The 18,075-nt window shown below is 47.8% G+C and overlaps 1 protein-coding gene across 1 annotated transcript in view; it reads right to left on the reverse strand.

The window, feature by feature from the left end:
• Nucleotides 1-18,075, reverse strand: part of SSC4D (scavenger receptor cysteine rich family member with 4 domains) — a 67,347-nt gene that overhangs the window by 36,892 nt on the left and 12,380 nt on the right. Inside the window, exons 2-4 of the mRNA XM_040336863.1 lie at nucleotides 6,837-6,869; nucleotides 1,644-1,949; nucleotides 506-577 (exon numbers count right to left, since the gene is read on the reverse strand). Coding sequence (XP_040192797.1) covers nucleotides 506-577; nucleotides 1,644-1,949; nucleotides 6,837-6,869 — 411 coding nt within the window. The remainder of the gene's footprint in view (nucleotides 1-505; nucleotides 578-1,643; nucleotides 1,950-6,836; nucleotides 6,870-18,075) is intronic.

The raw sequence follows: 18,075 nt of genomic DNA on the forward strand, positions 1-18,075 counted from the left end.
CCATGTCCCTCACATATGCAGCCATGTCCCTCTAGCCATGTCCCTCACATATGCAGCCATGTCCCTCACATATGCAGCCATGTCCCTCACATATGCAGCAATGTCCCTCTAGCCATGTCCCTCACATATGCAGCAATGTCCCTCTAGCCATGTCCCTCGATGCGGCGGCAGCGGCGGGGGGGGGGGGAAAGGGGGGGGGAGTATTCTATTTAGGTATCGGGGGTATTTGCGCGAGTACGAGTACTCCCGCAAATACTCGGTATCGGTCCTGATACCGATACTGGTATCGGTATCTGGACAACCCTAGTTTTTACCTGCAGTAGTGAGCTGCAACTGCTATGGAGGGGCTGAAACATTCGATCAATAAAAAAATTATACAGAGAGATTTGACAAAGGAGCTCTGAAACCCGTTACGAAAATGGACAGCCAGACGAGTTTACCACATTAGTACTAAATCAGACCCATACTATATATGTAATACAAATGAGTGAGTAATACAACTTACTTAGACCATTCTGCAAAGATGTTGATGGCGTTTTTGCGGACTGTCCCTTGTTACTTGGCGTTGGCAATATTTCTATAAAAAAAGAAATAATAATAATTAAACAGTGCCATAATATCAGTTACTAAACTATGTATGCCAAATTCAAGCAAAGCAATATTTTATGTGTCTTAACGTAGAATCCCCAGCAGATATGAAAATCAGTTTTCTCAGACCATTTTCTAAAGTGCCCCAAACACACATACTGTATATCACACACACACACACACTATAGGGTTGATTTACTAAAACTGGAGAGTGCAAAATCTGGTGCAGTTGTGCTTTGTAGCTAATCAGCTTCTAATTTTAGCTTGTTCAAGTAAGCTATGCCAAAAATAAAACCTGGACGCTGATTGGTTTCTATGCAGAGCTGTACCAGATTTTGCACGCCTGCCTTGGGGCACTACTTTGGGCTGTGGCTACGACCAGGGCGGATCCGTGGACGAGTATGGGGCTGCTCGGTGGAGGGGCAAACGCTGCAGGATCACACAGAGCTGGGATCTCCCACTGTGACACAGCATGGATTGAAATTAATTACCTAACGGCAGCTGTCATACGAAGTCCCGCCTCCTGGACTGGCTCATATGACAGACAGCACACTGGTCTTTGTATGACAGAGGCAGCCAGGTAATTAATTCAAATCCATGCTGTGTCACAGCAGGAGATCCCCGCTCTGTGTGATCCAATGGCTCTCCTCTCTCTAATCCCCATGCACTGATCAGGTTGCATTGATGGACACTGGTGAGGCTGCGCTGATGGGCACTGGTGAGGCTACATTGATAGGCACTGGTGAGGCTGAGCTGATAGACACTGGTGAGGCTGAGCTAATGGGCACTGATGAGACTGCATTGATGGGTGTTGGTGAGGCTGCATTGACAGGCACTGATGAGGCTGCATTGACAGGCACTGTCCTAAACTGACAATGGCAAGATGTAGGTATCCACCTATTTCAAAATCAGTCCCAATATATGCTGTTCCCCTAACACAACTGATACACATTGGTATTATTCATGTCTTATCATATATAAATACCATAATAAAACATATATTATAACATTTTATCCAATCATTTCTATGACAGACTGGAACCAAACCTTTTTACCATTACAGGTGACAGCGACATCCTCGTAGTGATAACAGTTATGAACTCCCCATCCAAGGCTTCTGCACTGGCTTAGTGCTGTTTCTCTTCCTTTGCAGTCCACATTATCTAGGTAAATTGGGCCTGTGCCTTGACCAAAAAGGAGTCGGTTTGGTACAGATATAGCATGGCCACAACCCAGCTGTCGACAAACCACATTTGCATCTACAATGTCCCAATCGTCATCACACACTGTTCCCCAGGTTTCATTGTATAGAACTTCAACTCTTCCCTGGCAACGGCTCGCTCCATTCACCAAACGTATTTCTGCAGGAAAAATATTAAGGAAAATGCTTGAATTTGCATCACTACATACATTTTTTCAGAAACATTGCCCAGAGATGGGGCTCAGGTAAGTATTAGGGGGAGGGGGGGCTGCTACACACAGAAGGCTTTTTATCTTAATGCATAGAACGCATTAGGATAGAAAAACCTTCTGCTTTTACAACCCCTTTACTATTATCTCTCTTTGAGACAACACAGGAAGTCTGCAGAGGTCACTGCACAGCTCTGAATTTCTGACAAGATTAATAGTTTGTTTTGCAGATATCAAGACGTAAAAAAATGATATATAAAAAGAAGGGAGCAAATAGGAGAAGTTCATTGTTAGGGTTTACATACACTTTAAGGGCCAGATTCACGTAGCTCAGCGGATCTATAGATCCGTTCGATCTACGTGAATTAAGATCCGCTCCCGCAAGTTTAGGAGGCAAGTGGCTAATTCACAAACCACTTACCTCCAAACTTGCGACGGCGGATCCTAAATCCCCCAGCGGAATTCAAATTCCGCGGCTAGGGGAGTGTCAAATTTAAATCAGGCGCGTTCCGGCGCCGATTTAAATGCGCAGGCGCCGTCCGCGAAATTTCCCGGCGTGCATTGCTCCCACTGACGTCGCTAGGACGTCAGTGGTTGCGACGCGTACGTAAACTACGTAGTTCCGTATTCGAGAACGACTTACGGAAACTACGTAAAAAAATTCAAATTCGACGCGGGAACGACGGCCATACTTAACATTGGCTGCGCCTGCTTTTAGAAAGGGTAAGTATACGACGGGTACCGCGCTACGGAAACAACGTAAGAACACAGCGTCGGGTCCGTGTACGTTCGTGAATTTGCGTATCTCGCTGATTTACATATTATTCAGTGTAAATCAGCGGGAACGCCCCCGGCGCCATTTTTAATTAAAAAAAAAGATCCGACAGTGTAACACAGTTACACCTGTCAGATCTTCGCCCTATCTATGCGTATCTGATTCTATGAATCAGGCGCATAGATAGGACCTGTCTAAGTCAGAGATACGATGGTGTATCTGTAGATACACCGTCGTATCTCTTTGTGAATCTGGCCCTAAACATGCAAATCTCTCCATGGACATTTGACTGCAAGGGCATTCAGACCATATAAAAAATATGATTTTCCTTTAAATATAGCAGTTCATCACTTTTTAGAAATAACTTTGGAGCTATGTTATACAATCATTCAAAGCACGTTTAGATTTCCTTGACTGATGTAACGGAGCTGTGAAGTTGTGGAATTAGCTGTGGGCACTCTAAATGCTTCTGTTTCATTATAGAAACCAAGGTCAATAGTAAAGGTAATATACAGCTGCAGTGTACCAGACCACATCACGTATTTACTACACAACTTTATAAAAGTCTACAGGTGCAAAGTCGTGTCATACATAAGGATGTGGGCTGGTATAATGTGGCTATAGCCCTTGGGTCTATCCTTGTGAATCCCAACGAACCATAATGATTTGCAGCATTGAGCCTTGCAGATTTATTTAAATGTGTGCTGCTGAGCAGCAAAAAAATAGAATATTTTAGTTTTCAAACATTATAGGATGTACTAGCTCTTTTGGCCATTGCAGTGGTACAGATCTACAGATCTAGTGTAATTTTCAAAATGTCAAAGTCCTCTATTATCACCTAAACATGTACCCCTGTAAAATACAGAGCATGTGTTAATGTAGACATAAATCTAATAAAGTGTTACTAAACCCAGGACCCTGCATTAATATATCTGGTCTCCCACAGTACACAGAACATGGAAATGCAATCGTTTTAGTAAATATAAACTGCCAAATACCTTTTTTTCATCAGCAGTTAGAGCAGTCTTGTGACTTCTATCAGTGTCTAGTTAAAGCTTGTAGGAGGAGTTTTTATTCTCCCATGATCAGTGGCGAACCTACAGGGGGGAGCACTCCACCCTGGGTGCCACGCATTGTGGGGGTGTCAGGCCAGCTATCAGAGCCGGGACAAGGCAGTGGCGGGTGCAAGAGATTCTCTCTGCTCAGTCTGTGGCTGTGCTGGCTCTCTGTGTTCATGCGAGTCGGCTGCTCTGGCATTGAGCTCTATACTGCCACCTCTGGCTGCTTCATGTATGTGCATCCCTTGTGTTACTGCCTGTAATATTTTCATAGGGACTCAAGTGGAATCAAGACCTGGGACAAGGAAGACCAGGGGCCGTGAGTACAGGTGAAGGGAGGTGGCTGTGTACGGGGGGGGGGGGGGCAAAGCTGTGTGTGTGTGTTTACAGATGTGTGTGTGTGGGCAGCTGAGTGTGTACAGGTATGAAGGGGGCTGAGTGTGTACAGGTATGAGGGACCTGAGTGCGTACAGATATGAGGGGGTTGAGTGCGTACAGGTGTAAGGAGGCTAAGTGCGTACAGGTGTGAGGGGGCTGAGTGCGTACAGGTGTAAGGAGGCTAAGTGCGTAAAGGTGTAAGGAGGCTAAGTGCGTACAGGTGTGAGGGGGCTGAGTGCGTACAGGTGTAAGGAGGCTAAGTGCGTAAAGGTGTAAGGAGGCTAAGTGCGTACAGGTGTGAGGGGGCTGAGTGCGTACAGGTGTAAGGAGGCTGAGTGCGTACAGGTGTGAGGGGGCTGAGTGCGTACAGGTGTGAGGGGGCTGAGTGCGTACAGGTGTGAGGAGGCTAAGTGCGTACAGGTGTGAGGGGGCTGAGTGCGTACAGGTGTGAGGGGGCTAAGTGCGTACAGGTGTGAGGGGGCTGAGTGCGTACAGGTGTAAGGAGGCTAAGTGCGTAAAGGTGTAAGGAGGCTAAGTGCGTACAGGTGTGAGGGGGCTGAGTGCGTACAGGTGTAAGGAGGCTGAGTGCGTACAGGTGTGAGGGGGCTGAGTGCGTACAGGTGTGAGGGGGCTGAGTGCGTACAGGTGTGAGGAGGCTAAGTGCGTACAGGTGTGAGGGGGCTGAGTGCGTACAGGTGTAAGGAGGCTAAGTGCGTACAGGTGTGAGGGGGCTGAGTGCGTACAGGTGTAAGGAGGCTAAGTGCGTAAAGGTGTAAGGAGGCTAAGTGCGTACAGGTGTGAGGGGGCTGAGTGCGTACAGGTGTAAGGAGGCTGAGTGCGTACAGGTGTGAGGGGGCTGAGTGCGTACAGGTGTGAGGGGGCTGAGTGCGTACAGGTGTGAGGAGGCTAAGTGCGTACAGGTGTGAGGGGGCTGAGTGCGTACAGGTGTAAGGAGGCTAAGTGCGTACAGGTGTGAGGGGGCTGAGTGCGTACAGGTGTAAGGAGGCTGAGTGCGTACAGGTGTGAGGGGGCTGAGTGCGTACAGGTGTAAGGAGGCTAAGTGCGTACAGGTGTGAGGGGGCTGAGTGCGTACAGGTGTAAGGAGGCTAAGTGCGTACAGGTGTGAGGGGGCTGAGTGCGTACAGGTGTGAGGGGGCTGAGTGCGTACAGGTGTAAGGAGGCTAAAAGCGTACAGGTGTGAGGGGGCTGAGTGCGTACAGGTGTAAGGAGGCTAAGTGCGTACAGGTGTGAGGGGGCTGAGTGCGTACAGGTGTGAGGGGGCTGAGTGCGTACAGGTGTGAGGGGGCTGAGTGTGTACAGGTGTGAGGTGGCTGAGAGCGTACAGGTGTGAGGGGGCTGAGTGCGTACAGGTGTGAGGTGGCTGAGAGCGTACAGGTGTGAGGGGGGCTGAGTGCATACAGGTGTGAGGGGGGCTGAGTGCATACAGGTGTAAGGGGGGCTGAGTGCGTACAGGTGTGAGGGGGCTGAGAGTGTACAGGTGTGAGGGGGGCTGAGTGCATACAGGTGTAAGGGGGGCTGAGTGCGTACAGGTGTGAGGGGGCTGAGAGCGTACAGGTGTGAGGGGGGCTGAGTGCATACAGGTGTAAGGGGGCTGAGTGCGTACAGGTGTGAGGTGGCTGAGAGCATACAGGTGTGAGGGGGGCTGAGTGCATACAGGTGTGAGGGGGGCTGAGTGCATACAGGTGTGAGGGGGCTGAGTGCGTAAAGGTGTGAGAGGGCTGAGTGCGTAAAGGTGTGAGGGGGCTGAGTGCGTAAAGGTGTGAGGGGGCTGAGTGCGTACAGGTGTGAGGGGGCTGAGTGCGTACAGGTGTGAGGGGGCTGAGTGCGTAAAGGTGTGAGGGGGCTGAGTGCGTAAAGGTGTGAGGGGGCTGAGTGCGTACAGGTGTGAGGGGGCTGAGTGCGTACAGGTGTGAGGGGGCTGAGTGCGTACAGGTGTGAGGGGGCTGAGTGTGTACAGGTGTGAGGGGGGCTAAGTGCGTAGAGGTGTGAGGGGGGCTGAGTGCGTAGAGGTGTGAGGGGGGCTGAGTGCATACAGGTGTGAGGGGGGGCTAAATACAAACAGGTGTGAGGGGGGCTGAATGCATACAGGTGTGAGGGGGGCTGAGTGCGCACAGGTGTGTGGGGGTGGCTGAATGCGTACAGGCGTGAGGGGGCTGAGTGCGAACAGGTGTGAAGGGGGCTAAGTGCGTAGAGACATGATCAGTGAGGGGGGTGTCAGATGATATAGGATACCCTAGTGCTCTGTCTGGACAGTGCTAATTGGCCCTGTGCTGATCACATGCACTCTCCCAAAAAAAAAAGAAAAACTCTTTTGCAATACACACTGAGCATTTGCAGCTTGTCCCTAGCCTCTGTGCTATCAGGAGATATATTGGGGACAGTGGAAGAAGGGGAGGATCAGAGAAGACATGATCAACCAGCCTTTTTACACAATGCAGAGGATTAACCCCTTAGGTTCTACAGTGAGTATAACCAGCATGCTTTACTGCATATACACACTGATTTTACTGTTGTGGGTTTAGTAACACTTAAGTCCAGTCAGCACTTCTATTCATGTTTAATAGTAAAATATTATCCAGACAACTTTAGTAGTAATATAATCTCACCCGCCTCTTCTCTTCTCATCACAGATATCGTTTCTAAAAAAAAATAAGGGTGTGTTAGTAATAGTATAATTTCTTTCTGAAATAATTTCTAACCCTATATTTTAAATGGCACTCCTTTATTTGTCTTTACAGTATCTATAAAATCATACTACAGATAGAAAAAAAAATGTCTAAAAACGAAATATATTTAATGCAGTTTGAATAAATGAAACATCCACATAGGCTCTGTTTTCTTTTCTGCTTGGCTCCTAGTGCGTTGTGTGTTGATGCACGTCACTCCCTGCACACAGAAAGAGTAACTCTTATTTTTTTTTATTTTTTTTAGAGTGGAAAGTAGGAAAATGTTTTTTTTTTACAAGTCCTTTGCAGACTCCACCGGGGTCCTCTTGTCCTTAGGCTCCATAGCATCCACATAGGCTCACAGTTATAATTATAGCCTACAACACACACAACAACTTCAAGGAAAGCTGCAGGTGTTCTTGAAATCATGAGACAAGTGCCATAGGGTACTTGGCAAAATGCTTTTGTAAATGTAATAATAGTGCAATGCATTACATGATAGAAGTTCCACTGTTGAATATAAACAATACAGTTATGAAAAAAGGCCTCAAAAGAATGCAAGCTGCAAATAAATGGAAAGATGACTCCTTTATTGTTACTAGTATGATACAACTAGTCTAGTGTTGCCAAATTGTATTACTTAGGCCTCGTACACACGACAGAGTTTCTCGGCAGAATTCACCGAGAAACTCGGTCAAAACCCGGATTCTGCCGAGAATCTCTGTCGTCTGTACAGTTTTGGCTCGATGGAGCCGCCGAGGAACTCGACGAGAAAATAGAGAACATGTTCTCTATTTTCTCGTTGTCCTCGTTGTTCTATAGGAGAAGCCGGCCCGCCGAGCTCCTCGGCGGCTTCATCCCAAAACTCGACGAGGAACTCGACGTGCCAAGCACGTCGAGTTCCTCTGTCGTGTGTACGGGGCCTCACAGTTATCCATTACCTTTGGTCATCGATGAATAATTATGTAGCAAGGTCTCTAGGCCTGTCCAGTCTAATGAGGACCTTGTGACAGACTCATCTGGGGCATTCCTGGACTCTCTTATGTCTAAAATCATCCTATGTCCACTAGCGGCATAGGATGACTGAGAAATTATATCTTGGACTACCTGAGATGGGATTATTATGTAAGTATTATCCACAATATATTCCAGGATATCTGTAAAGAACTATTTACTGTTTGTTGATTCTGAACTCAACGGGTTAATTGTAAGAGTGACTCATTCACAATGTTGGGACACATACTGTTAGATGCTAATGCCATCACCTCCAGCTATCTGTCTGTTCTCTGTGCTAATTGACCCTGCTATTGTGTGAAGGTGTCCTGTGTTTACACTTATGATAATGTGTATTGTATAGCAGGTGAGTGAGGAGACCTATGAGTTGCCTAGTCTGGGTAAATGATTAGTTAATTAGCTCATGTTAATTTATGTTCTGGTTACCTCCTCTTTAAACTGTATATACGGTTGTATTCTTGGTTCTATTAAACACTCCATGTTCAGCAGACACACAAGTATCATCTCGCGTGTGCTTGAGAGCAGCTGAAATATCTGATATCTATATCCAGACTAATAGGAAGCGGTATATGACGGAAGCACTCAAGCGGAGTGTGGGATGTTCCGTTACAGACCTCCAAGGCAAAAGATAGCTGACATCCTTCAATATGTGATGGGTTGTGAGGCATAGTGGGTGCAAAGATGGTGACACTCATTGGGCGCCAGACACTTCTTGGATGTAAAAGAGGTTCTATTTATTTTGACAGTCCTTGTTGTATTTTTGGGGGAAAGAGGGTTAGGGCAAGGACACCCTTAAAGAAGAGGTCCGCCCACCGCTGAAAAACTAACATTACCTGTCATGGAGTCCAGCAATGACGGCAATCAGCTGTCGATTGCTGCCGCTGCCATTGTGGGTAAGGGAACCCGGCAGTGTAGCCTTACGGCTTTGCGCTGGGAACCCTACTGCACATGCGCGAGGCTCCACTCCTCTCTCCCACTGGCCTGGCGACAGGGGGAGCAAAGCCGCGACGTCAATATCTGCAGCTGTGGCTCCCGGAAGTGGGAACAGGAACTCCACTTTAGGTAGTTGTAGATTCAATTGGCAGACTCCGAAACTTCAATAGGAAGACAGCTGTGCAGGGAAAGGCCCCAGCAAGGCGCCATATCTGCACATGCAGGAATGCTGTCTCTTATGTTAACAATCTTTAACAGTTCCTAACTCAAATGTAACAGTTCCTTCAGCTTCGCTACAACTGCCTCTAGTAGATCTTCAACACTGAGCTCCCAGTCTCTCACTAGACCCTCTGATTCACTGACTCTGAATCCCTTAACCTCCTCAACGGTTTGCGGTGGTATCCCCTCAATAATCAACCACGCTTCCCTGCTGGGTCCCTAGCTTGGCACTCCAGATACTTCTTAAGCTTCACCCAAGCTAAACGACGAGGTCCCTGACTTGACTCACAAGGCTGCTCTGCAAGCGTCTCCTCCGCGGGTTGGGTCCCTGAATTCATCACCGCCTGAAGTTTCCTGTTTTCTCCACTGTGCCCATTCGGTGAGAATGTGGTTGTGGTACTTGCTTCAGTTACTCACTGTGGTCCCTTGTAAAGGGGGTTGGTCCCTTTGTGGCAATAGCTTCCCTTCTACCTCTAACCACTGACAGATTCTCTGGCTGGCAGAACCGTCACTTTTGGTTGGACTGCAAGCCGCAATCCCAACCCTGCGCTGCTCTCTTTACTTCTGGATAGGCTCTCACACAGCCTAGCAGCCAAGTGCCCCCCAGAATAGGCCCAATCTCTGGTCTATCAGCCCGGGGCGTACAAAACATACATCCACCCAGACAGCCGTCCAGGTGGCACAGAACAGGGAGCACCGTCAGGTTGACTACCTATTACACTTTTGTGAGGCACTGTAGTGGCACTGATGGGCACTGTAGTGGCATGGATTTGACACAGATGAACACTGATGTGGCATGGATGTGGCATGAATGTGGCACAGATGAGAACTGATGTGGCATGGATGAGCACTGATGTGGCATGGATGTGGCATGGATGAGAACTGATGTGACATGGATGAGCACTGATGTGGCATGGATGGGGCACGAATGAGCACTGATGTGGCATGGATGTGGCATGGATGAGAACTGATGTGACATGGATGAGCACTGATGTGGCATGGATGGGGTACGAATGAGCACTGATGTGGCATGGATGTGGCACGAATGAGTACTGATGTGGCATGGATGTGGCATTCATGAATACTGATGTAGCATGGATGTGGCATGGATATGGCACGGATGAGCACTAATGTGGCATGGACATGGCACGAATGATCACTGATGTGGCACAGATGAGCACTGATGTGGCACGGATGGGCACAGGTGATCACTGGTGTGGCACAGATGAGCACTGGTGTGGCATGTATGAGCACTGATGTGGCATGGATGAGCACTGGTGTGGCATGGATAAGCACTGGTGTGGCATGGATGTGGCACAGATGAGTATTGATGTTGCATGGATGTGGCACGGATGAGCACTGATGTGGCATGGATGTGGCAAAGATGAGCACTGGTGTGGCATGGATGAGCACTGGTGTGGCATGGATGTGGCACAGATGAGTATTGATGTTGCATGGATGTGGCACGGATGAGCACTGATGTGGCATGGATGTGGCAAAGATGATCACTGATTTGGCATGGATGAGCACTAATTTGGCACAAATGATCACTGATGTGGCACATATGAGCACTGATGTGGCATGGATGAGCACTGATTTGGCATGGATGTGGCACAGATGATCACTGATGTGGCACGGATGAGGCATGGGTGAGCATGAATGAGCCATTAGTGGGGATGGATGAGGCATGGATGGGGATGGATGAGCATGAATGAACCATGTATGGGGATGGATGAGGCATGGATGGGGATGGATGAGCCATGGATGGGAATGAATGAGCATGAATGAACCATGGATGGGGATAGATGAGCCATGGATGGGGATGAATTAGCCATGAATGGGGATGGATGAGCCATGCATGAGGATGGATGAGCCATGGATGAGGATGGATTAGCTATGAATGAGGATAAATGAGCTATAAATGGGCACAGACCAGTGCTGTAGGCACTTCAGATTCAGCCCACAAGCGCTGCTGCACTTGCTCCCTCCTCTTCTCACACACTATACTGATTGGTACGAGGAGAGGGGTGGAGCTGTACCGGACATGCTCTGGTTTGTTGACAACTGATTGCTCTGTCATTGTACGGAGCGATCACGTGGTAAAGGGCCGGTGTCATTGGCCCTTTACTGCGATCCAGGAATTGTCAAAAACTTTCTCTGTGTTTTTATTTCTTTTCGACACTTTGTTTGTGAATACTCATTTACATGCCCCCTGCCCGCAGACCCCCACAACCACCGGCCAGGTTAGTGGGGAAGAGTCCCCTTTTCCCCATCAACATGAGGACAAGGTGCTTTGAGGGGGCATAGCCCCCCTTCCCCGAAGAACACCTCCATTTTGAGGGCATGTGGCCTGGTATGGTTCAGGAGGGGGGCACTCGCTCTTCTGCATGCTCAGATAAGGTTCTGTTATGGATTTTGAGGAAACCCCCCACACAATTTTTGTTGTTAAATTTGACGTGCAGTTCCCTAACGGTACCTAAGGGTCTGGTATTGATTTGGGGAGCTCCATGCCACTTTTTTCCTTCATTTTGGCATGGCGTTCCCCTTAAAAAAATGAACTGCTGAACAGCTGCTTTGGAAATTCACAATGAAAACATATGGGGAATTCACACAGGACACATGTAAACCTGAAGACTTCTGGAGATCCATCCGCCAGCCAATAAGGAGTGACGTTGCATCCGCACACATCATCCCTCCTATCCACTGCATGAGGATCTCAATCTGGGAAGGCCTGTTACGTAGCTGATGGAGGAACGGACAGACGGATGATAGGTATAGTTCATAGGATTTAAGGCTCTTAATATATGCAATTTATATAGATAATTCTTATCGCTTGAATTATATTTTCCATTATAGGAAAGTGGGGCCTCATGTCTAAGTTTTGCCCAAGGCCTCACAAAGCATAGAGCCACTGCTGTACTGACTATTTAACAGCATCCCAGTCATCAACTGGGTACACCTCCCCGGGGACTGGCTAGGCCCTGCTCAATATTCAGACTGGTCATTTGAGTTCTTCCTAAACTCAAAAAACTTCTTTCTTGAGGCAGGGGGAAGCAAACAAACTCCCAGCCTGTGAAGCCCTGAACAGACCAAACCAAACAATTATTGCTCCTCTGGCTACAGCAGGAGCCAAAAACTAAATTTACCTAGCAGCCTAACTATAGGGCGCTACACATGCTACAAACATAAAGGAACAGAGCTGACCAGATTGGCTTCCAAGACACCAGATAAAAAATAAAAGTTCAGTCCTTGGAAAGTAAGTACTTTCTATATCATTACTGCTTAATTTAGTTAAAATATATATACTGTACTGTGTATATATGGTATAACAATATGACAATTTTTCCACTACATATTGCTTAAAAGCAAAATAATATAAGTAAGAATTCCCCTTTACAGAGAATAAATTGGAAGTAGACAGAGGTATACTGTATGCTTCCAAATAAACAAAGCATATGACATACATGAGTCTGATGGAAGGAATACAATCACAGGCAACTGATGCACACTAGGCACATATCTAAAAATACAGCAGAGGAGCAGGGACATAAGAAAGTGTCTAGCAAATTTCCTGGTGAATAAAACTAAATGAAAAAATGGAAAATGCTTTCTTTTCTGTCAGTGGGAAGAAAAGAATTCAAGAGGAGGTTGTATACTTCAACGTTTGACGTTTCATTAACCTTCTTTTCCAATGACAAATCATCCACCTCTCTGATCTTATCATAAATTGAAATCAGTTATCACATTGCTCTCAAGGGTGAGAAAGAAAATTACATTTTTTATCCACTTCCTTATCTCCTTATACTTGTTAAAAACTAGTCACATTTGGATAGGTGCACACAAGGTTTAGTTTGAACTATCGACATTGTTAATCATAATATATTCCATGGCCCAGATTCAGGTAGATTTGCCCATTACTTACACATGAGCTGCTCAGCTGAATTTCTCTGCGCTGGGGCAATTTTGCCAAATTGCCACCTGATTCAGGAATCGTTTGTTCATTTAATTTGCTCCTGTTTAAGGCAAAGCTGAGGGCGCAAGGCCGCGCAAGTCAAAGTGGGTGTGCCCCTATGTAAATGAGGATTTTTCGGCTCAGCAGAGGTTTGCGCCAGGCGCGCGCATGCGCAGTTAGAGCGCTGCCGTCTGCGCATGCGTCAAAATGCGCCTAGCATACTTTCAGGGCAAATCCTGCTCAGCTGCTTGCACTGAGCAAATAAATAGGAGCAGACTTGCGCAGGTTCTTTGCTGAATTTCATCCTGCTTTTTCCAACCCCCCCTGAGCAAGGAAATTCAGCCCATTTTGAAGAGATGGCACCTCCCAAAGGAACTAAAAAAAGGAAGGCAAACTTCGTGGCTGCGGAGATGGACATCTTAATTGCTGCACTCCAGCAACATAAAGAACTTCTATATGGTGCCCAGCGGGCAAACACCACCGTTGCCCAAAGGAGGGCTATCTTTGAAGCCATAGCCCTGGACATCAATGCCCTGGGTAATGAAGATCGTTCCTGGGATGACATTAAAAAAAAACTGAATGATATGAGGCGCAGGGTCCGGGATAAACTGGCTCTTATCCGAAAACATACCGGTGGCACGGGAGGTGGACCGCGATGTAAGATCCGCCTAAATCATGAGGAGGAGCTTATTGCCCAAACTTTTGTGCATGAGCAGGTGGAGGGACTTGCAGGGTACGACTCCACTGTTGGGAACTTGGGGACTGGTAAGTTATTTTTGTTTCATATCTGCTGTGCATCATGGGAGGGGGTAGAAGTGAACATATTTGTGGGTAGAAGTGAAGATGGAACTATTATTTTTGTTTCATATCTGCTGTGCATCATGGGAGGGGGTAGAAGTGAACATGTGAGCAGTGTGTTGCACCAGCAAAATATTTCGTTTTGGTGTCATCCACAGGTGGTGATGATGATGATGAAGCTGGGCCGTCTTCGGCTGCGGGTCGACCCACGCCATCCATACCAGAGCCAGGGGTCCAGTCAGGCCCCATGGACATTATGGCAATGCTGGTCCAGGAGGAGATCCTACCGGGGCCAAGTATGGTGGAGGAACTTGTTTTGGAGGAGGATTCCTTTTTCCTCATCCAGGAGGACTCTGGCTCCCTCCAGGAGGATACCACCATCCCTGAGCAACCCACCACCCCCCCGCCCAGCACGTCATCCCCCTCCAGGGCAAGCCCCTCCATTGTGGACCCCTCCCCTTCTCCCTCTGTCCGTGCCCGAGCCTCTCCTCCCAGGAAGGCTCTGTCCAAAACGAGGCATATATCCTCCAGCCTCCGTGACGGTCTGCTGGAGGAGCAGGCCCTGCAGACCCGCCATATAGGGGCCATGGTGGGAGATGTTCGACGTCTGGCGGACAGCATGGCATCCACCTCCACCTCTGTGCAGCATGCCCTCACCCTGCATGCAGACCGGGACAAACATGTCTCACAGAGCCTGGCGGAAATAAGTGGCAACTCCAAGGCCATAGTCACCTGCTTGGTGGCTCAGGAGAACGCCCCCGCTTTATTAAGCAGGATGGCAGCTGCGGTGGAGGCCAACACCGCTGCTGTGCAGGCCAACACCACTGCAGTGCGGGAGGAGGGGAGAGTTACCCGCCGTCATCAGCGGGATACCACCACCCGCCAAATGCGGATGTTGGCCCAGACCAACACCATCCTCGCCCGCCTGGCCAACGCCATGGAGGGCATGCAGCCACCACCTGCGAGGAGTCTGGAAGTAGGGGTTGATGCTCCTCCCCCCCCCCTCAATCCCCACCCCATGCCTCCTCCGCACCACGGAGATTGAGGAGCCAGAGCCGGGGCACCCTTGGCCCAAAGAAGAAATCCAAAAAATGATCTAATTTCTACAATTATTATATGCTCAGAATATGAGTTTATTTTATTTTTTATATATGCTCAGAATATGAGTTTTTATATTTATTTGTAGTCCCTACACACGGTGAGGAGTGTATACTACAGTGTGACTGGTGTGTGAATGGGGGGGGGGTGGCACTCCTGCTGGAAAAGGGGTGTCACCCTCTGCCATGTGAAAGGTGTATGAATGGACAGCAACATAATTGGAGCCTTGACGCGGCGTTGCTGCTCCCTAATACCATGGGGTATTGTTGGGTCTAATCCAATTTGGGGTGCATGTGTCGTGTGTGTGCTAGGGACTACAGTGGTGTGCATACATGCATTATACTTGTGACAAGATCAGGGTGTGTTTAATGTGCAAAGAGACGTTCCACAAGACCATTCCGGATTGCTCTTCCCTCAGAAGATCCGGTGGTGTTTCTTGGGGGGGGGGGGTTGCGTGGTTCGGGGGTAAGGTCATTGCGTAGCTCAATGTGCATGCCCCTTCTCTCAGCAAAATTGTGGAGAATACAACATGCCCTGACGATTTGGCACACAAAGTTGGGTGAATACAACAGGGTCCCCCCTGATTTATCCAGACATCTGAATCGAGATTTAAGGATGCCAAATGTGCGCTCCACCACCGCACGGGTACGTGCATGGGCTTCGTTAAATCTTTCCTCTCCTGGTGTTTGAGGGTTACGAAATGGGGTCATCATGTGAGGTCCCAGGGCATATGCAGAGTCACCTGGAAGGGAAAAGACAGGAGGATGTTAGTCGTGCATGTGCCCCTTGTGATGTCTGCATCATGGGGGGGGGGCAGTCATACCTGACACCCATGTCACTCACCAATCAGCCAGCTGTCTCCATACATGTTCTGGTCAAACTCGGTTGGGATGGGGCTGTGTCGGTAAATAAAACTGTCATGGCTTGACCCTGGGTGTTTGGCACGGACATGCCATATGAGGCCATGTGCATCCACAATCACCTGCACATTTATCGAATGCCAATGCTTCCTGTTGCAGTAGATATGCTCGAGGAGCCGGGGGGGGGCGTAGTGCCACATGGGTACAATCTATTGCACCCACAGTGCGTGGAAATCTGGCTATTTCATAAAAATCACTGATTGCCTTCTGCCGTAGGTCAGCCGTGGTTGGTTTGATAAATTGTGTGCCCATGCGTCTGAGTATTGCAGGGATCACTTGGTGCACACACCTGCTCATGCTGGATTGGGACATCCCCGCCACCACTCCACCTGTGCGCTGAAATGAGCCACTTGCCAAAAAATGAAGGGTTGCCACTACCTTCACCAGTGGCTGCACTGCCTGTCCCCGATGGGTCGGGCTGCTGATGTCATCCTGCAGGATTGTTACCAACTCAAGGATGACTTAAGGGCTGAAGCGAAACATGCGATACACCTCAGTATCACTCATCTCAAAAAGGTTGTAGCGCCCTCTGTAAATCCTCTCCCGTGCCCTCCTACGAGTCGGCTCAGTCAATAGAATATCAAGAACCATAGCTGCCCCTGGCATGTTGGTGCACAGATGTGAGGTCCCGAAAATGTGGGTGCTCTGCTTGTTCAGCTCGTCTGTCTAGGTGCTGCTGAAGTTGCGCGCTCCTTCAGATGACATTTGGCCATCTTTTGCTAACTTGCCCCTGCTTTTAGCAGGAGCAAGTTTGCCCGGGGAAAAAAGCTTGCGCGCTTCCAGCGCAAGATGCGCATCACACGCGCATGTTTCTGAATCATCGGCAGTACCTAATTTGCATATTCGCTGAGGGAATTCCATGAAGGCGCAACTTACACCCCGCGCAAAATTGCGCTATAATTGCGCCGGAGCAGCTAGGCTGCGTGCACGGGAAAATGGCCGCATTTCAAGCTTAACTGGTTTACAGAATCAGCCGCAAATTTGCCTGGGAGCAAATCAGTACTTGCGCGGCGCAAATCACACTTGCTCCCGCGCAAGTGCTTCTTGAATCTGGGCCCATGTCTTTTTTTTGTCTATATCCAATGAAAAATAAATATTTGTTTTACACCCTACTTATTTTTCCTACAGTTTTAAAGGGAATCTGTCATGAGGGAAACAGGGTCTGCTGATCTTCTTCTGAAAATGTTTGATGCTTCAATGTCATGTAGGTCCAATTAATTGTATGGTAATAATAAGTAAAGGATTAAGGAGACATGTGTCAGTCTTATATGGATTCAGCCTGAACACTTAAGCCTGGCACACACTAGTAGTTTTTTTTTTTGTTCAACCCAGCACGGCTAAATGAAAAAATAGGATTTTTAATAACAGCTTACCTGTAAAATCCCTTTCTTGGAGTACACCACGGAACACAGAGCCTCTATTCATTACATAGTGGGTTGTATGGTCACCAGAGGTGATTGGACACTGGCACAACCAATGAAGACAAGTTCCCCTCCATATAACCCCTCCCCTAAGGGAAGTACCTCAGTTTTGTAGCAAAGCAGTAAGGTTCCCATAAGAAGGGGGGGGACCTCTGTGTTCCATGGTGTACTCCAAGAAAAGGAGTGTACAGGTAAGCTGTTATTAAAAATCCTATTTTCTTTGTCGTACACCACGGGACACAGAGCCTCTGTTCATTACATAGTGGTCCCAGAGCAATGCTCAATGAAGGGTGGGAGACACAGATCCAAGCAGGCCGCTAACGGACAAGAAGCCCTATACTGCTGCCTGCAGCACACTACACCCGAAGGTAGAATCCTCATGTCCTCTTACATCTATTTGATAGAATTTGGTAAATGTATGGACTGAAGACCAAGAATCAGCTTTATGTATAAATGGAACATCTTAGGTATATGATCTTTTTTTTTTGGTTGCCAACACTCCTGGTGAACAAGGAAAAGCGAGGAGTTCCCCGGTGTGGGGCTTTAAAGGCAACAGTAATTAAAGTAAAAATAATGTATGCAAAATAATTTTATTTATCAAATAGAAAAAGGGGTTTACACAGCATAATGAATTTAAAAACAAATGACATAGGTAAAAAAGTTGAAACTGATCCACAGAGTAAGTACAGAACCCTACGCGTTTTGGGTATTCCCTTCTTCAGGGGCCGAAGTCTATGTGGAGCCGGAATATATCTAATAAATTTACAAAGAGAAACAAACATATTGTGGGTAATGACTTACAGTACAAAGATAAATGGCAGCGT

The sequence above is a fragment of the Rana temporaria genome, chromosome 2, assembly GCF_905171775.1.
Source record: "Rana temporaria chromosome 2, aRanTem1.1, whole genome shotgun sequence".
NCBI lineage: Eukaryota > Metazoa > Chordata > Amphibia > Anura > Ranidae > Rana > Rana temporaria.